The 21,458-nt window shown below is 39.4% G+C and overlaps 1 protein-coding gene across 2 annotated transcripts in view; it reads right to left on the bottom strand.

The window, feature by feature from the left end:
• Positions 1 to 21,458, bottom strand: part of LOC124794712 (kinesin-like protein Klp10A) — a 332,986-nt gene that overhangs the window by 33,671 nt on the left and 277,857 nt on the right. For both annotated transcript variants that reach the window (XM_047258294.1, XM_047258293.1), the window contains exons 5-7: positions 16,509 to 16,832; positions 15,837 to 15,999; positions 8,159 to 8,262 (exon numbers count right to left, since the gene is read on the bottom strand). In XM_047258294.1, the coding sequence (XP_047114250.1) occupies positions 8,159 to 8,262; positions 15,837 to 15,999; positions 16,509 to 16,832 (591 nt within the window). The remainder of the gene's footprint in view (positions 1 to 8,158; positions 8,263 to 15,836; positions 16,000 to 16,508; positions 16,833 to 21,458) is intronic.

Genomic DNA, 21,458 nt, shown 5'->3' with positions numbered 1-21,458 from the left:
GAGACCAAGTTTCCTATTGAGCATGAGCCCCAGGATTTAGTAGTTTCAATGGACTGAAGAGGAACAGGCTAAAGACAGGGGGGGAGAGACAGTGGAAACAAGTTAACAGATATTTAGGTTCAGGATATGCAAGACTGCACAAAATGTTGGCGAAAATTCCCACCTGCATAGTTAAGAAAAATTATGGTGGAAAGGAGTGTAGTATAAGGTCTGTTCAAAAAATTCCAGAACGTACATAATTTTGCACCAATGATGTGTTGGAACAAAATGCAATAGGCATCCCTGCTCATGCCTGTGTGTAATGTATAACTCCCAGAAGTTTCATTGTTGTATGTCTGTTAGTTACTGTTTAATGCTATATCGAGTAGAATGTTGTGTTGCACAGTTCGCGAATTTCAAGATGAGAGAGTTGGAGGAGAAACATGTCTGCATTAAATTTTGCATGAAACTCAAGAAAACCTTTACAGAGAGACACCAAATGATGCAGGAAACCTATGGTGATAGGAGCTTGAGCCCTACTCTGTGTTATGGACGGTTCACATTGTTTAAAAATGGCTGGACAGAAGTTAAAATATGACCCCGGTTCAGGACACTCTTGGATGTTTACCAACAATGCTTGCATCAGGAATGTCAATGAAATTGTGTGTGCCAACTGGAGACGGATTGAGAGAATACAGAAGAATAGAGCATTTCAGTTGGACCATGTTATGAAATCCTAACATGTCGTCTGGGAATTTATCATGCTGCTGACAGGTTCATCTCATGGCTCATGACTCAAGACCAGAAACACCTTCGCCTCACAACATGTGAAGGGCTTTTGCATATATATTCCTTAAGACAATCATAATTGGTGTTGAGATGTGGGTCTACAGCTACGATGTTGACAGAAAGGTTCAATCTTCACAATGGGTCGGGAAACGTACTCCAAGACCAAAAAAAGCTCACTAGGACAGGTCAAATGTCAAATCCATGCTGATATTTTCCTATGACTTTGAAGGATTAGTTCATCATGGATTTGAGCCACAAGGAAAAACTGTTAATCAATGGCACTATCGAGGCATGTTGCGACGCATGCGAGAAAATGTGAGAAGGGAATAGCCTAAAATGTAGTAAGAGACAATCCACGGCTCTTTGAATACAAAAACACACCTGCACATTCATCCCTGTTGGTGTGTGACTACTGCACAAAAAAACGAGATCACTGTGGTGCCTCATCCTCAGTACTCTCCAGATCTGGCACCTGCGGACTTTTACTGCCAATGTTGATAATCCCTTTGAAAGAATAAAGATTTACAATTATAGATGAAGATAAAAGGAAATTTGCAGATGGCACTTCACGTTATCCAGCAAGAGGTGTACCAAGACTGCTTCCGCAAGTGGAAGCAGTGTTGGGAGCAATGTATTGAGCTGGAGGAGAGTACTTTTAAGGAGACAATGCACAGTAAGTAAAAGGAAAGCGTAGAAAAATTTCTGGGGACAAACGTTCCGAATTTTCTGAACAGACCTCGTAAAACAACTGCTGAAATCATTAGTGCCGTGTGCAACATGTTTGACAACTGAATTGTCAGCCCTTTTCAGAGCGATAGCAGACAGATAGTTAAAAATAAGTGAAGGATCCATGAGGTGCACAACATGAGTCTCGATGGACAAGACTATTCTGTAGGCTGGGTGGACGGCGCAACACTACTTTGGGTGACGTGGGAAGGATTCCCCATTTCAAGGGATGAGAGGTAGTGAAGCCCTAGTGAATGATGGGGGTCAGACTTTTCAAGGCCAGCATGGTACTAGGTGATTAGAGGAGCACTGGTTAGTGTCTGGTTGGCAGGGTTACCAAAGTCAAAGGAGGAGATGGCATGGGAGATCTGTTTACGGATGAGCTGGATGGGATACTATCTGTCAATGAAGGCTCTGGTAAGATTATCAGTGTATTTCAACAACTCCTTCTGGGTGGCGAGGCTGTATGGAATTAATCTGAACTAGGCAAGAGTCCTATAGATCCATAAGTAAGTTTGTATATTAAGGTGCGTTGCAACTACCCATAGCAGTGACATGCATTTGTTTATGGATTTGGCCTTAAAAAGTGAAATAATTGTAGGTCAAGATGTGGTCGCCTACTGGGAGGATTAGGAAACTGGTGGCTGGTTTGATATCAGGAAGACATTGGGAAAGGCAGTGAAGAAATTGCGCAGTATTTTTCACGTAGAATCCAATGTTATGGACAATGGTTTGGAGTGTTGATCAATAAAGGCAGAGTTTGTTCAGTGTGAGAATAGCACCCAGCCACAATGGGACAACCAGTGGGGAGCACTAACGGGTCAGTTTGTGGAATATAGTAGGACTGAAGGGACTGCTGGTGCGAGGATGAAGATTGATGCAGGTGTCAGTTTTTGGGAGTGACCTAGAGCCTTGAGGTGCTGCTTGAGGTCTTGCTGGGCTTCTGGAATGTGATCACTGATAAATCAGTATTCAATAATCACCCCCCCCCCCTCCCTCTCTCTCTCTCTCTCTCTCTCTCTCTCTCTCTCTCTCTCTCTCTCTCTCTCTCTCTGTGTGTGTGTGTGTGTGTGTGTGTGTGTGTGTGTGTGTGTGTGTGTGTGTGTGTGTGTGTGGGGGGGGGGGGGGGGGGGGGGGTTGGACAAGTGCACATTTAAAAACTTGAGGATCACTCGAGTGTTTTAAGTATCTTGTGGAAGAAAGAGGGCAGTGGACGAACAGTTAAATATCCTTCAGTAACTGCACACTATACAATTTATACAAAATTACTAAGAAAAGTTATTCAAAACACCAAGTAACACACATTATGTCAGAAACCAGTGATTCTGACAACAGTGTAGAGAAACAAGAGACCGGGTAAAAGGTAACAGGATAGGATAGGATAACATCACCACTGATTTAAATTTAAGGGCTTTAAAGGATGACACAGGTCGTAAGTGTATTTAATAACCATTTCTAAAATATAACAAAAAAAATGTCGAGTCAAGAAATTAAAGAGATAAATCTGAAAACATGCTGAAAATGTCGAGTCAACAAATTAAAGAGATAAATCTGAAAACATGCTGAAAAAGCAACTCTCATAAGATTAAATGAAGGTCTCCCTAGTTTCTCCTTCTGAAATTAGGAAAATTATATAGTCTCTCAATAATAAAAGACAGACTGGGTTTGATGGGGTTTGCAAAAAAGTACAGAAGAGTTATTCCCATATAATGCGTACTGTCTCTTCTAAAATATGTAATGCATCAATAACTCAGGGTAGTTTTCCAGAAAGATTGAAATATTCCATTTTTGAATTCCTACAGACCAATTCCACTTGTGACTTTCCCAAAATTTTGGAAGGATGTACTCTGACACAGTGCCCTAACCGAGTAATAATAATATCCTTAGTAAATCACAATTACGATTTCCGAAGAGTTTTCCAACTGAAAGAGCACTTACACATTTGCTCTCTAAATTTTAATACTATTAAACAACAGAGCATTAGATGGTATTTTCTGTGACCTACTGAAGGCATCTGACTGTGAGAATCAGAATATTCTCCTACACGAATTGAGGTTTTATCCAATTGATGGTATGTGTAATTGATAGTACAGGTGTAACAAATGGATGTTGTATTGAACCAAAAGAATGTAGAAAGCTGTGCTAAGTAGTTCTATCAATGTAATCAGGGGAGATTATTCTGACTGAGGAGTGATCACATACAGGGTTCCCAATGCTCAATCTTAGGTCTACTATTCGTCGTCATATATATGTACAATGACATTAGCGTTGTACTGAATCCAAACTTACACACAACAACAGAAGACATGGTAAATTATATTCTTAAGAGTATTATTGAGTGGCTTTCTGCAAATGGTCTCACCCTCAATTTGAAAACTATTGTTTTGCATTCTATATGTCTAGAGGTAATATACATATAACAAATATAGTACACGGTGAGGAAATAACGATTAGGGTGGCAACTTAATTTTTTTTAATATCCACATTTACTATAATTTAAAACTGGGGAACAAGTTCTTTAATCCTTGAAACAACTCTGTTCTGCCTCATTAGCACATCAAACCATTTAGATCTTTGGGGTGAGACATCAATAACGTAACAAATTTCAGTCAATAATGTCCTGTGGAATAATGTTATAGGGTAACAAATTTTTAAAAACAAAATACTCATGATCAACTTGTAGACATCTGTTTAAAAAAAGAGTTAGGTATTTTGGTAGGTAGGTAGGTAGTTAGTGTTTAACGTCCCATCGACAACGAGGTCATTAGAGACGGAGCGCAAGCTCGGTTAGGTAAGGATCGGGAAGGAAATCGGCCGTGCCCTTTCAAAGGAACCATCCCGGCATTTGCCTGAAACGATTTAGGGAAATCACAGAAAACCTAAATCAGGATGGCTGGAGACGGGATTGAACCGTTGTCCTCCCGAATGCGAGTCCAGTAGGTATTTTGACCACTGCTTCACAGTATATGTATTTCCCCCAAAAATTCAGACAAGGACAGCATGTTCCTTTACCACCCACCACCCAACTCGTCACTGTTGATGTAACCTCCTTGTACATAACTTCTGTAATTCCCATAGCCTTGCCACTATTGAACACTATCTTTCACAAAGCCCTACTGACTCCAAGTCTACAACCTCTTTCCTAGTCACCATGACCAACTATATTCTCACCCACAAATACTTCACCTTTAATGTGATCATCTACAAACAAATCTGTGGTACAGAAATTGGCACCTGCATAGCATCCTCCTATGCCACTTTATTTATAGGCCATATAAAGAATCCTTAACCAACCAGAATCCCAACCACGTCACCCAGTCCAGATTCACTGACATCTTTGTAATCTGGACTGACGCCGAGGACACACTGTTCATACTCTTCCAGAATCTCAACATCTCCCTCATTTGCTTCACTTGGTCCTCCTCAGACCAACAAGCCACCTTTCTTGTTCATTCGTCACCTTTCTCGATGATGTTGGACTACCTCAAGTATGGTACCACAGCACCTCCACATATACCTAACCTGCCACTACTTTCACTTTGACACCCACACTACCCATTCCACACCAAGAATGTCCCATCTATACAGCCCAGCCACTTGTGGCCGTTGCATCTGTAGTAACAAGCTGCCCTCCTCCAAATATACCGAGCTTCTCATTGAGGCCCTCCCAGACCAAAATTACCCTCCCAACACTGATCAGAAACAGGTCTCTCATGTCAAGTCTCCAGTCACTTACAATCCTTCACATAGCCATGTCTGTCCACAAAGGACCATTCCTCTTGACTCAGTACCACTTAGAAATGAAGCAACTGAATCATGTTCCCCTCCATGATTTCTATTAACTACCATTGTTCTCTGAAATGAGAAGTATTCTCCCCACATACAATCCAACCTTCCCATAGTGGTATTCCGCCACCCATCAAACCTGCACAATTTTCTTGGTCACCTGGCTGCCAATCCCTTGCCTCATGGCTGACATCCTTGCAATAGACCTAGATGCAAGATATATCCCATACATCTTCCCAGTACCACCTAATGCAGTCCTGTCACAGCATGTCTTACCCATCAAAGGTAGGGTCACCTGTGCAAGCAGCCATGTTGCCTACAAACTTAGCTGCAACCACTGTTCCCCATTCTAAGTGTACATGTCTATTAACAAGTTATCTGTCCATGTGAATGGCCAATGTCAAACTGTGATTTATGGACAATTTGACCATACTGTTGCTGAGCATGCCACCCAACATAATCAGCTTGACTTTCACGACTGATTCACAACCTGTGCCATCTCAATTGTTGCCATTTAACTCCAGATTTTCTTAATTACACTAGTGGGAACTCTCCTCACGACACGTCCTTTGTTCACCTAACCACCCTACCCTCCACTGCCTATCCCCTTCCTTGTTCTCACTTTAATACTATACCCCCCAATCCTCCAGCATATGAAAACAGTCCTCTCCCCTTTTTACTCCCCCTCCCCAATGCTGCACCTAGCACCCCTATCATGTTTCCACCACATTCCTTCACAGTTCTACGGACAGTACTAGCATGTTCCCCCAGCACTATACTGTTATCCCTGCCCCCACACCTCTTCCACGCCACCATTACCTATCCCAGCTAGATAGTTTCTCACCTCAGACACAAATGTAGCCCAGAGACAATAGTCATTGTAATGAAGTTTTCACTCTACAGCAAATCTGTGTGCTGATATGAAACTATCTGGCAGATTAAAACTGTGTGCCAGACCGAGACACTAACTCGGGCCATTTGCCTTTTGCAGGCAAGTGCTCTACCAACTTAGGTTTTGAGTCGTGCTTGTGTAGCTGTCTTCACAGTTCTACTTCTGCCACGCTGTGGCCAAGCCATGTCTCCGCAATATCATTTTTCCAAAAGTGCTCGTGTTACAAGTTTTGCACGAGAACTTCCGTGAAGTTTGAAAGGTAGGAGACGAAGTATGGGTGGAAGTAAAGCTGTGAGGATGGGTCACGAGTCGTGTTTGGGTGGCTCAGTGTGTATTCAGTTTCTGATGAAGGACGTAATCCGAATTATGAATATTTCCAGCCTTATATTTCACTGTGCCTGCCTGTGACAGAATGCCTCCCCTAAGTGGTGAGTCGCCATCTATTGTTTCCAGTTGTTATCCCCTCATAACATTTGTTGTTAATAACCCACTGGAGCTTAAAAGGAATAATGATGAACATTATTACTACACCAGGAGCAAAAATGACATTAATTTTTTTCATATTAAAGTTGACCAGAGATGGGAAAAAAAGGGCTGTGCATCGCTGCCATCAAAAATTTTTATCACTTAACAATGATATAAAATATCAGACACATGGCAGTCTTATATTTTAAAACAAGCTGGAAAAGTTTCTCCTTGACACCTCCTCCTAACCCCACAGAAATTTCAATTTACATAATATGTAAAAACATGGTTGACGAGAATTACTAATTTACATTGGTAAAAACCCAAAGATACAACAACCCTTAAAGGGTCAGCTTGTAACCATATTTAATATGTAATATGAATGTAAACTTAATTATTCCAAGCGAATGAACCCCTTCAAGCGAATGAACCCCTTCAAGCGAATGAACCCCTTCAAGCGAATGAACCCCTTCAAGCGAATGAACCCCTTCAAGCGAATGAACCCCTTCAAGCGAATGAACCCCTTCAAGCGAATGAAACTCTTACTTATTTGTTTAGTGACCAATAGTTGTGATCGAATATGGTGCAGGCAAAGATGGGACAGAAAATTCAGCCATGGCCTTTGCAACTGAACCATCCTTACAGAGCTCATACATAGTGGAAATCACACATGCCATACATGCATCTGAATGCTATTCATAACTTACATCACAAATCACACCTTTATCACAAGTTTGCTCTGCTTTATCTTGGCAATGGTAGTGCACGAACACACACTATAGCATAAAGAAACAAAAGGCCTTTGAATATAGATGAATATACTCCTCCCAACACTTCAAACCACACACATCATTGTGGACTTTTGATGAAACTAGTCACAAATAACTACTTACAGTCAGATTACACTAGTTGGTTGGCTAGATGATGTGGGGAAAGGGGACCATAAAGTGAGGTCATTGGTCCCATGGAATTAGGGGAGGATGGGGAAGAAAGTCAGCCTGCCCTTTCAAAGGAACCATCCTGTCATTTGCCTAAAGCAATTTAGGGAAATCACGGAAAATGTACATCAGGATAGCTGGATGCAGGTTTGCACCATCATCCAGTGTGCTAACCACTGTGCCACCTCGATCGGTGATAACACTAATTTCTGTGTAAATGTGACTAAGCTACTTACGACAGTAACTGCTTCCCAAACCCGTAAATTTATGGGCTACAGCGAGATCTTATAAGATATTATTATACAGTCGAAAAAGCTTACCTCTGTGAAATGCAACAACAGACTACTTGCAAAATAGATACAAAAATGGATTACTTTAACAGTATAGAAACAGGTAAGCAGTCAGAGGACACTGTCCTACAAAGCAATGAGTGTCTGAAGGAGAATAGTTCATAGGGTGTGACTTATGAAAGTATGGCTGCTATCTAAATATATATTTAGAACACAAATTTAACAGTTTCATGCAAGTTTCTGCAACATACCATAAGAAACAATTAAACTTCCTTTATATATGCATCCCTCACCTTTCTTATTTAGAGGTCTTTTCCGAATACACACTGTTATCTGGTGGTCTTCAACAGGATCGGTTTCTCGCAGAGGTCTAAATTCAATGCTACTCCGGTATTCCCTGTACACAATATAAAATTATGATATCAATGTTTTAATCCATTATTCTTTACCATACAGATTTCATAACTAACAAACTACAAATAATACATTTAAAGAAAGAGAAAGAATACAAGGGGAGTAAGAAACAATTAGAGGAACAAAACAATGCTTTAAACTATAACACAAAAAACACACTGAAATACTGCCTGACAATTCAATGACACAGCCACATACAAAAATGCATTACACGTGATTTTGTAGTACACGAGTTTGTAGTTAAGTGACGGTCGTTTCAGAAGACTTTAGGGGCCATAATATTCATTTGCTCCATACAGATGCGTAACATATTCATCCAATCATCTTGTAAATAGAGTATGAAAATACTTCCCAGAGCATGGAAAAAGTATTTTAAAATTATTTTATTTGAAAGCTGGGTTACTCCATGTGAAGTGTCCTAGGGCTCCCAACTCTACCATCTTCAATTTTGATGAAAGTTGTACAGGATGTACCTGAGGGCCCTACATGAACTTGTGCAAAGTTTCAGGCTCACCTGTAACCTGGTTAAGGTGCTAGAGCCATTTTCGTGAAGACCACTTTTACAGAGACCGAAAAGTCATGAAGAAATTGTCAAGTTTGGCATTCCACTCTTCCTGATGTAAAAGAGCTAGACTCTTGCTTCTGGGTATAGTGGTACAACTTTGTGTGCTCTAAACACAAATGTTGCAAGTAGAGCTCAGAAAGCAATGCATTTGGCATAATCTCAGTTCAAAGTGGCGACAAATCATGCCACGAGAAATTTGCCCCCATAATTTAACGAGGCATAAGTAGTGGAGAAAGTGCACTATGGACCTGGTCTTTTACCAAACTACTGGTCTGTCTGGGTGTTTAGTGTATCACAAATTTAATTACTGTGCTACCATCCCGTAAATTTGCCAAAAAATATGAATGTATCAAAATGTACCTGTGTTCAAAGTCGTGTATCTCAAAATGGACACCTACCACATTACATTCATTAATACCATTCAACACAGCACATTTCATTCAATTAAACAAACTTATTTTCATTTTGGTGTCTCTTTGGGTAAGGTGCAAGAATGTCACCTACGATTTGGAATTTTGTTGATTATGTCTTCATTGTTTAAATATTCATTTTGCTGTTTGTGACAGGTTTGTTGCTTGATTTAACCATTTAACTGTACTAGAGACTGCTGCATAATTTTTGGGAAGCTGAATGCTTATGAATTTTATTTATTTTCTTTGTTTAGGACTCGAAAATTTGATTTTAGTGTCTGAAGCAAATCAAGTTGTTGCTAAAATGGAAGAACAAGATCAAGTTAATGTATGCAGTTTTGGAAATACTAATTCCCCATGCCATTTAACGACATACAGTGCCTTAAAAGGACTCAAAGCTGTAAAGAAATTTTCCTTAGAAGAACAAGAATTACTTACTAGAGGGAGTGGTTTACACCCTACTGAAAATACTCAACTATGCTTCCACCATGAAGCTTTACTCCTAAAAAGAACTGAGGTTTTGCGAAGATCATGCTGCAACCTATTTGGCAAGAAAAACCACACTGCACAAAAAAGCTTGTGCTCATTCAACATAGAAACAGCTAAAAGGATAACCATGTCTGATATTGAACCAGGCCAAAATATGTGCCCTTCTTGTAGAAAAGAATTTGATACAATGAAATATTCACAAATGGATGTTACATATCACTCAAATGAAGATGAGACTAATGTTGGTCACAATTTGAATACAAGCTTAACATCTGTTGGAATATCACCATTAAAATTTCAATGAATTGGTGCATGGGATACAAAAGGATACGCAAAAAGTGCAAAATACATCAAGTTGAAGGTGCAATTGTTAAGAAAACTGCAGAAGTGGGAGGACTTTATCCCAGTGAATTGGAGCAACCATCCACAAGCACGCAATGCTTGACTTGTTCATATTACACTGAGGTGATCCAAGAACCGAAAGAAAAATTACATATATCAAATAATGAGAAAACTCAATTTTTGACCTTAGTTCCCCAAAGCTGGTCTATCTAAAATATTATGGAAGAATTTCATGTTTCAGAAAGAATGGTAACGAAGGCTAGAAAGTTAAAACCTGAACAGGGAATACTGGCACAGCCCAAAGGGAAATATGGGGAAAAAGCTTTCTGAAGATGTGAAGCAAGAGTCACAGAACATTTTTATGATGAAGAGTTTAGTCAGATTTGTCCAGGAAAAAAGGACTGTATTACTGTTCGGATAGATGGAGAAAAGGTTGTTGTTGTTGTTGTGGTCTTCAGTCCTGAGACTGGTTTGATGCAGCTCTCCATGCTACTCTATCCTGTGCAAGCTTTTTCATCTCCCAGTACCTACTGCAACCTACATCCTTCTGAATCTGCTTAGTGTATTGATCTTTTGGTCTCCCTCTACGATTTTTACCCTCCACGCTGCCCTCCAATACTAAATTGGTGATCCCTTGATGCCTCAGAACATGTCCTACCAACCGATCCCTTCTTCTGGTCAAGTTGCGCCACAAACTTCTCCCCAATCCTATTCAATACTTCCTCATTAGTTATGTGATCTACCCATCTAATCTTCAGCATTCTTCTGTAGCACCACATTTCGAAAGCTTCTATTCTCTTCTTGTCCAAACTATTTATCGTCCATGTTTCACTTCCATACATGGCTACACTCCATACAAATACTTTCAGAAATGACTTCCTGACACTTAAATCAATACTGGATGTTAACAAATTTCTCTTCTTCAGAAACGCTTTCCTTGCCATTGCCAGCCTACATTTTATATCCTCTCTACTTCGACCATCATCAGTTATTTTGCTCCCCAAATAGCAAAACTCCTTTACTACTTTAAGTGCCTCATTTCCTAATCTAATTCCCTCAGCATCACCCGACTTAATTAGACTACATTCCATTATCCTTGTTTTGCTTCTGTTGATGTTCATCTTATATCCTCCTTTCAAGACACTGTCCATTCCATTCAACTGCTCTTCCAAGTCCTTTGCTGTCTCTGACAGAATTACAATGTCATCGGCGAACCTCAAAGTTTTTATTTCTTCTCCATGAATTTTAATACCTACTCTGAATTTTTCTTTTGTTTCCTTTACTGCTTGCTCAATATACAGATTGAACAACATCGGGGAGAGGCTACAACCCTGTCTTACTCCCTTCCCAACCACTGCTTCCCTTTCATGTCCCTCGACTCTTATAACTGCCATCTGGTTTCTGTACAAATTGTAAATAGCCTTTCGCTCCCTGTATTTTACCCCTGCCACCTTTAGAATGTGAAAGAGAGTATTCCAGTCAACATTGTCAAAAGCTTTCTCTAAGTCTACAAATGCTAGAAACGTAGGTTTGCCTTTCCTTAATCTTTCTTCCAAGATAAGTCGTAAGGTCAGTATTGCCTCACGTGTTCCAGTGTTTCTACGGAATCCAAACTGATCTTCCCCGAGGTTGGCTTCTACTAGTTTTTCCATTCGTCTGTAAAGAATTCGTGTTAGTATTTTGCAGCTGTGACTTATTAAGCTGATAGTTCGGTAATTTTCACATCTGTCAACACCCGCTTTCTTTGGGATTGGAATTATTATATTCTTCTTGAAGTCTGAGGGTATTTCGCCTGTCTCATACATCTTCCTCACCAGATGGTACAGTTTTGTCAGGACTGGCTCTCCCTCGGCCGTCAGTAGTTCCAATGGAATATTGTCTACTCCGGGGGCTTTGTTTCAACTCAGGTCTCTCAGTGCTCTGTCAAACTCTTCACGCAGTATCATATCTCCCATTTCATCTTCATCTACATCCTCTTCCATTTCCATAATATTGTCCTCAAGTACATCGCCCTTGTATAGACCCTCTATATACTCCTTCCACCTTTCTGCTTTCCCTTCTTTGCTTAGAACTGGGTTTCCATCTGAGCTCTTGATATTCATACAAGTCGTTCTCTTATCTCCAAAGATCTCTTTAATTTTCCTGTAGGCGGTATCTATCTTACCCCTAGTGAGATAGGCCTCTACATCCTTACATTTGTCCTCTAGCCATCCCTGCTTAGCCATTTTGCACTTCCTGTCGATCTCATTTTTGAGACGTTTGTATTTCTTTTTGCCCGTTTCACTTACTGCATTTTTATATTTTCTCCTTTCATCAATTAAATTCAATATTTCTTCTGTTACCCAAGGATTTCTACTAGCCCTCGTCTTTTTACCTACTTGATCCTCTGCTGCCTTCACTACTTCATCCCTCAAAGCTACCCATTCTTCTTCTACTGTATTTATTTCCCCCATTCCTGTCAATTGCTCCCTTATGCTCTCCCTGAATCTCTGTACAACCTCTGGTTCTTTTAGTTTATCCAGGTCCCATCTCCTTAAATTCCCACCTTTTTGCAGTTTCTTCAGCTTTAGTCTACAGGTCATAACCAATAGACTGTGGTCAGAGTCCACATCTGCCCCTGGAAATGTCTTACAATTTAAAACCTGGTTCCTAAATCTCTATCTTACCATTATATAATCTATCTGATACCTTTTAGTATCTCCAGGGTTCTTCCATGTATACAACCTTCTTTCATGATTCTTAAACCAAGTGTTAGTTATGATTATGTTATGCTCTGTGCAAAATTCTACCAGGCGGCTTCCTCTTTCATTTCTGTCCCCCAATCCATATTCACCTACTATGTTTCCTTCTCTCCCTTTTCCTACACTCGAATTCCAGTCACCCATGACTATTAAATTTTCGTCTCCCTTCACAATCTGAATAATTTCTTTTATTTCATCATACATTTCTTCAATTTCTTCGTCATCTGCAGAGCTAGTTGGCATATAAACTTGTACTACTGTAGTAGGTGTGGGCTTCGTATCTATCTTGGCCACAATAATGTGTTCACTATGCTGTTTGTAGTAGCTTACCCGCATTCCTATTTTCCTATTCATTATTAAACCTACTCCTGCATTACCCCTATTTGATTTTGTGTTTATAACCCTGTAGTCACCTGACCAGAAGTCTTGTTCCTCCTGCCACCGAACTTCACTAATTCCCACTATATCCAACTTCAACCTATCCATTTCCCTTTTTAAATTTTCTAACCTACCTGCCCGATTAAAGGATCTGACATTCCACGCTCCGATCCGTAGAACGCCAGTTTTCTTTCTCCTGATAACAACATCCTCTTGAGTAGTCCCCGCCCGGAGATCCGAATGGGGGACTATTTTACCTCCGGAATATTTTACCCAAGAGGACGCCATCATCATGTAATCATACAGTAAAGCTGCATGCCCTCGGGAAAAATTACGGCTGTAGTTTCCCCTTGCTTTCAGCCGTTCGCAGTACCGGCACGGCAATGCCGTTTTGGTTATTGTTACAAGGCCAGCTCAGTCAATCATCCAGACTGTTGCCCTTGCAACTACTGAAAAGGCTGCTGCCCCTCTTCAGGAACCACACGTTTGTCTGGCCTCTCAACAGATACCCCTCCGTTGTGGTTGCACCTGCGGTACGGCTATCTGTATCGCTGAGGCACGCAAGCCTCCCCACCAACGGCAAGGTCCATGGTTCATGGGGGGGAGAAAAGGTTAAAAAACAAAAATACTTATTACTGAGCAACTTAAATATTTGTTGTTTACCGCAATAAAAATGGACCGGAAATTGGATTTTCTAAATTTTGTGAACTAAGGCCAAAGTTGTGTGTGACTGTAGGCACAGCTGGTTCACATTCAGTTTGTGTCTGCACAATACATCAAAATGTGAAACTAATGTTGGCACATAGCCCAATAAAAGAAGATTACAATTAGTTACAAAACTGTTGGCCCTCTCTATTAACCCGACATTGCAAAGCACCAGAGCCAGCATTTGCAGTTCACTAAAGAAGGTCTGAAACCAGGAGAACTGATTATATTAATGGATTTCACACAAGATTACTCCTTTATTGTCCAAGACGCAGTGCAGGGATTCCATTGGGAAAATAGTCAAGCTACAATACATCCATTTGCCATTTACTACAAAGGTAATGAAGACCTGAAGATTGTCAGCTACTGCATAATCAGTGATTGCCTCAGACATGACACAGTTGCAGTGCATGTGTTTTTAACGCACTTTATCAAATCCCTTACGTGCGTTTTTAAAGAAATTAAGCATATTCATTATTTTAGTGACAGTTCTGGTGCACAGTACAAAAATTTTAAGAGCTTCCTAAATCTTTGCCATAATCAAAAAGACTCTGGCATTACTACACAATGGAATTTTTTCGGAACAAGCCAAGGGAAATCACCATGTGACAGAATTGGGAGCACAGTTAAGCGTTTAGCAGCAAGAGCTAGCCTTCAGCGCCCAATTGACAACCAAATCTCAACACCAACTGATCTGTTTTAATGCTGCAGTGTGTGTGTGTGTGTGTGTGTGTGTGTGTGTGTGTGTGTGTGTGTGTGTGTGTGTCTATGTATATATATATATATAAAAACAAAGATGAGGTGACTTACCAAACGAAAGCGCTGGCAGGTCGATAGACACACAAACAAACACAAACACACACACAAAATTCAAGCTTTCGCAACAAACTGTTGCCTCATCAGGAAAGAGGGAAGGAGAGGGAAAGACGAAAGGATGTGGGTTTTAAGGGAGAGGGTAAGGAGTCATTCCAATCCCGGGAGCGGAAAGACTTACCTTAGGGGGAAAAAAGGACGGGTATACACTCGCGCGCGCGAATTTTTTGCATCTTACCCAAAGAGACACCAAAATGAAAATAATAGAATGAAATGTGCTCTGTTGAATGGTGTTAATGAATGTAATGTGGTAGGTGTCCATTTTGAGATACACGACTTTGAACACAGGTACATTGATAAATTCATGTTTTTTTAGCAAATTTACAGGATGGTAGCACAGTAACTAAACACAAAAGCCAGGCCAAAATTTGTGATATACGAAAACACCCAGACACACAGTAGTTTGGCAAAAGACCAGGTCCATAGTGCACTTTCTCCACTACTTATGCCTCGTTAAATTATGGGGGCAAATTTCTCGTGGCATGATTTGTCGCCACTTTGAACTGAGATTATGCCAAATGCATTGCTTTCTGAACTCTACTTGCAACATTTGTGTTTAGAGCACACAAAGTTGTACCACTATACCCAGAAGCAAGAGTCTAGCTCTTTTACATCAGGAAGAGTGGAATGCCAAACTTGACAATTTCTTCATGACTTTTCGGTCTCTGTAAAAGTGGTCTTCACAAAAATGGCTCTAGCACCTCAACCAGATTACAGGTGAGCCTGAAACTTTGCACAAGTTCATGTAGGGCCCTCAGGTACATCCTGTACAAATTTCATCAAAATTGAAGATGGTCGAGCTGGGATCATCCTCTAAACTGGGACACTTGACATGGAATGACCCAGCTGTAGTTGTAGCTGTGCCAAACAAAATAAAGCATGACTACACAAATTACTATTATAAAGCTCTATGAAAAGAAATGAAGCTACAAATATATGCTTAGTCGGCAATACAAGAGGCTATGACAAAAAAAGTCATTTTGAGTAATATGTAGAGCTACAATACTAGACAAAATTTATGATTTAAAGACTGTTCCTTATGATTTATTAATACCTTATCATTGCGAGGAACTCCCAGTTTGGATTCCCTGGGTCCATATTCATAAGTAGTTCTTTCTCTTCTTTAAGTTCAGCTTGACGCTGCCTCCTTTCATCTCTGTTCTTTTTTAATTTTTCAACTTCTTTCACAACATTACTACGGCGAAATTTACCAGCTCCTGAGAAGAAAATGCAAAATTATGTCAAAACTCAGTACTTGTTCTCACACAACTTTCCTGTTTAACTAAACATGCACAATGTTCTATGTAATATATAAAACAGCTGAAGTCAAACATGCAGTAAACGTGAAGTGAATATTGGAGTTATTTTGTTCAAATTCTTTTGAAAGTGCAGAAGAAATATTACAACAAAACAACCAAAAAAAAGTGTGCACATGACAGAAACAGCAAGACATGATTCTTCTTTCCCATCCTCTTTCCCAAATAAAGATATTTAAAAATGGTGGAATAGAGACTCGTGTACGGAGCTGTTTCAATTAAAGAATATAGCACAAGTCTAACTTTGTGAAAATTACACATTGCACAAAAGATTTCAACATTTGGAATTTGTGTGTTCTGAGGATACAAAAACTTTATACATATGCGAGTAAATCCTCAAACAGTCCACAAAAAGGAGCATATCAAAGGAGGACACACAATCCTTAACCCCAACAAGTGCAGACAGGAACCTGTATTTCCAACTGTTGCAGGCTGCTGCTGTTGTTGCTGCTGCTGCTGCTGCTGTTGTTGTTGTTGTTGTTGTTGTTGTTGCAGTAGCTGCTGCTGCTGTTGTTGTTGAACTAGTAACTGGTGTTGGATTAACTGCTGCTGTTGTTGCTTTTGTTGCTGCAATGCTGTTAATTGTTGGTGCTGCATAGTGTGTTGTCGTGCAGTTAAATTAGCTGGGTTTGGAGCAATATTTTCTAATCCTCTTTGGATGTGTGTATCCCCATGTCCATTTACTGTTGGAACATTTGTGAGCCTTCCACCTTGTTTGTTGCGTAATGCTCGTTCTGAAACATTTTCATTAAATTACTCTGGTGCTTTGAGCATTGCATAGTTGCTAAAAATAAATAAATAGTGAGGGCAGTACCAACACAAAATGATCAAAATTAGTCAAATCCTGCATAGACAAACAAGTGGCAACAGAAATGAAAAAATAAAAAATAAAAAAATTTGCTGTTCCATTCCAGCAGTTAGAAAAGTAGATTTAGATATGAGGCAGACTAGTTGAAAATAACCAGCAAACATACTAAAGCAATTGATCCCACACTAACGAAGTCTTATTTACTTACTGGCACACTGTACGGTACATGTCCATAAGTATCAGTTGCTTTATCTGTGAATAGACAAGTTTTAACACCAGTTTCAGTTATAGCTTTCAGTTCATGTATCCTGCACAGATACAACAACAGAGGTACCTTTTGGCACCTATGGAGACAGGTATTCCTTGGTAATTCCACTTTTTGTTAACAAATACTCAAAACAGTTATTGAAAAACAAGATACTGAAACATGGTGTTCTGAATACTATAGACCACGATGAATTATAAAGATCCAGGAATATGTTTCCGTCCCTGAAGTGGTGTGTTCATAGTGAAGTCTGACACCTGCTACCTAGCAAATCATACAAGTATGGTACCTGTGGAGTTGCTCACAACTGGTTTAATTTTTACTTTTGTGGCATGCAAAATATGTGTACCTTGTGCAACAGACAAATCATACAACCCAAGTAGTTCACATAGTATTAACCCTCCAATGCTCGTGCAGATGACACCCGTTATACAAATAATTTTCCCACTCTATTTAGTCTGACTGAGTTTGCACCATTTCCAGAACCTTTCCATTAACTCTCCATCTGTTAGTTTCAGCTAGCACTGGATTTCAATTATGCGGGGTTGCATCATTTACGAAACATTATTATAGCTTGGAGGACACTGGTCAACCGCGTGATCACTACTGCTACAATCTGAAACAAAGCATATGTATGTCACTCTACTGCTTCCCCAGATTCAGTCTAATTTTCATGTGCCTAATTTTAGGCACGTCATAACTAATTACATTTTGCTTGCTACCTAGAATATTTATCTAAAAGTAAATATTTTCTATGCATTTGGTTTGTGAAAGAAAAAGAAAAACCTAGGACAGAGTTCAGCAGAGCTCCTGATGTAAGGTTGGAATAATTCCACAAGTTGAGTGGTGATGATCCTGACAGTGATACTGCTGACTGAGAATGAGGAATGATCCAGCACCATAACAAAAATTGGCAGAAAATGATGAATATTACTCACAGTAATAAGTTATTGAAGAGGACATATTTCTTTTAGGAAAATATGGAATAGTAAATGGAGGAAAAGTAAATATCCTACCAATGTTAGAACAAGATCTCAATATTATTGCGCATTTACCTGGACCAAAAAAATTAAGTTCTTATAAGAAAGACAAAGTGCTACTACAAAGCTACAAAGTTACTTTTGGATAGAAAGATAATACCTCTTATTGCAACAGGTATTAATATTTATACCAATTAAATTTGTGGCAACTTTTCTAGGGAAAGGAGTTTTAAATAAACATATATTAGAGAGTTCAGAGCTTTCATTGGTTTGTAACATACATGTCTCCGAGACATTTTAGAAGGAGTGTGACAAAGTTGTGGGATAGCTGAAAGGGTAGTAGACTTGTATCCTGCTACTTATTCATGGGTGAAAATGATTCAGGACACAGTTGAGAAGTCTGACGTTTGATAGTGTCCTTTATAGAGGTGTTCGCAGTTGGCTGCTATCAGAGGTACTGGAGGTGTTTACGAACAACTGCCAAATGTTTTTATCAACTACTACATACCTTACCTATATACAGCGTGTTTATAAACGAATATCAGGGTTTTAATGCTTTATAATATTTATTATACCAAACTTACAGTTATAAATGATACGGTATGTCAAATGAAAGAGTAACTCCCACAGTTTTGCCAAGAACCTTATAAATGTTCAATGTGAGCCCCACTTGTAACACGGCACACATCAGGTCTATAGCCGAGTTCTTCCCAAACGTTGATAAGTGTGTCTTCAGTGATTGTAGCAACAGCTGCTTCAATCCGGTTTCTTAATTCAGGGTCTGCTGGTAGCGGAGACACGTACACACAATCCTTGAAGAACCCTAAAGGAAAAAAAATCGCATGGTGTTAGGTCGGGTGAATGTGGAGGCCATGCAAAGCAAGCTCAGTCTGTAGCCGCTTGCGGCCTATCCAACGTTTGGGTACAGTGAAGTTCAACCAACCGCGTACCTCACTATGCCAGTGCATACGCACTGGTGCCAAACACAACTGTTTGAGTTGCTCTTTCATTTGACATATCATCTATAACTGTTAAGTTTAAAGTAATAAATACTATAAAGCGTTAAAACCCCAATATTCATTTATAAACACCCGGTACTTATATTTAGATTTAAATGAAATACTCCTTAAAATCGTTCATATACACTATTCAAAGTGTCCAAATACACCATTTATGTAGTGGATGACACCTGTCATCAGGGCGAGTAACAGATAGGGTTGCCATAATCTCGGAATCCAAAACCAGGACAAAACTTACGGTCACCGTAGCCGATCGAAGGAAATAAGAGGAATAAGGAGTCCTCATGCCCATAAGCTAAGGGAAATGTGCATTTAATTAATGATCCAGAGTTTAGGAAGGACAGCTTCATTAAGAAAGCATTTATTACAAAAAGTAAGAATATGCATTACATTATTCAGTACTAGAAATTCTATTGTCATCATTTGAGCTTTTCTTATACCAATCTTATTTCTCAGAACCTTGAATAGATGAAAGGATTTTATATAATGCGAAGGCAAAGAGATAACATATTGATGTTTCTTTGACAGCAATTTTTGAAATTACTGGAAGTTGACTTCCAATCCAGCAAATATCACGGACATTTGCCTTTTCGGCCCGGACGTTTTCATTTACCCTAAAATCGCGGACAGTCCGTGAAATCTGTGGCGTATGGCAACCCTAGCAACAGAGGGCTAATATAGTTCTGTAAAAATATGCATCTATATAACATAGATATTGTGCACTGTTTTATTTTATTATGCATTTGGGAAGACATAGCAAAGCAGTTATGTGTTTCATAGATTGTATGAATGATTCGTATTTGTAATTAGTGTTAACATTAATGAACAGATTGTTTTAGTCCCACTCATGCAACTACATTTAAAGATTAGCTTTTCTTTTTACAGGTTGCCAGTTTTTAAATAGAAATTTGTCCATGGAATAGGAGTTATCAATGAGAAATGGTTTTAAGTTGGATTTGAAGCTCACTTTGCTACCTGTCACACACACTTTCCGCTCTGTTGTTCTAGGTATCAATCTAACTGTTCTTAAATTATATATGTACAATGTAGTTAAAATGGCTAGCTCCTTGCAGAGGTACTTCTGTGACGTCTGTGGATGAACACCACATATTACTCATACAACTCTTCGGTGCAATCATATTCAGTGATGAAGCATCTTCAGCAACAGATGGCAATAAGTATTTGACAGATTGCAATCCGACTGTAGAGGTGCACACACTTCTGAAGAAAATGTATCTTAACATTGTATGTTTACTGAAAAGGAAAGAAGAGGAAAATTTACATGGGATAGAGCTATTATATCTTTAAGTGCCAACATCTCTGCTTTGTGCAAGTAGTAAATGTACTTAAAGTATGAACAAACATCTCATGCTGAATGTTTATTTTTGAACTGTGATGTAGGCAAAAAAAACTGAGTTTAGAACCAGAACGGCAGAAAGGATGAGAATGGCTCCTGTCTTGTCTTCCATCCCATGTCCATTTTTTTTTATTTCTTTAGAGAAATGATGTTTCTCTCTTAATTCTCACTCTTCTATGATTGTTTATTGATGTTTACCAAAACATTTAGACTTAGTTGGACATTTCATTCAATATACCTAGAATCACAGAAAGGGATCATTTGACACTGTTGTAATTTATCTTCTGAATATAAATTATGGAAATAACTACACAACTGTGCTGAGTTGTTGTTGCTCATAACTGTGTCTTTGCACATGTACAATCCAATCTGCCATGGTTGATGCTGTTTAATTCTAACATTAACCATGAGATCCCCCCCCCCCCTACCATTTTAGACATGTCAAGTTGCTGGTACACAATTTCCCTGCTCCTATAGATCAATCAGCCCCTCTGCAGCATCTGGTGTGTCACCCTCCCTGTTCTTGCCTATTTTGAGCAAGTGCATTGATTAGAGTTCACACCACAATTAATTATTGAATTTAACTTTTAAGTCAAAAGGCTTAAATTTATCTTTAGGATGAGAAGTTAGCTTTGATACTGCCTATGGTGTACACATTGCATAGTTCGAATGGGAACTTTATACTATCATGCAACTACATTAAAAAAAAAAAAAAAAAAAAAAAAAAAAAAACCGAATATGGTGACATACAGATTGTACATATTGTTACTGGAACCTATGGGGCTTCAGAAAATTAGTCAAGCAGAATCTCAATCTCTCTCTCTCTCTCTCTCTCTCTCTCTCTCTCTCTCTCTCTCTCTCTCTCTCTCTCTCTCTCTCTCACACACACACACACACACACACACACACACACACACACACACACACACAC

This window comes from Schistocerca piceifrons, chromosome 4, assembly GCF_021461385.2.
Source record: "Schistocerca piceifrons isolate TAMUIC-IGC-003096 chromosome 4, iqSchPice1.1, whole genome shotgun sequence".
Lineage (NCBI taxonomy): Eukaryota > Metazoa > Arthropoda > Insecta > Orthoptera > Acrididae > Schistocerca > Schistocerca piceifrons.
This window is presented reverse-complemented; position numbering and strand designations above follow the sequence as displayed.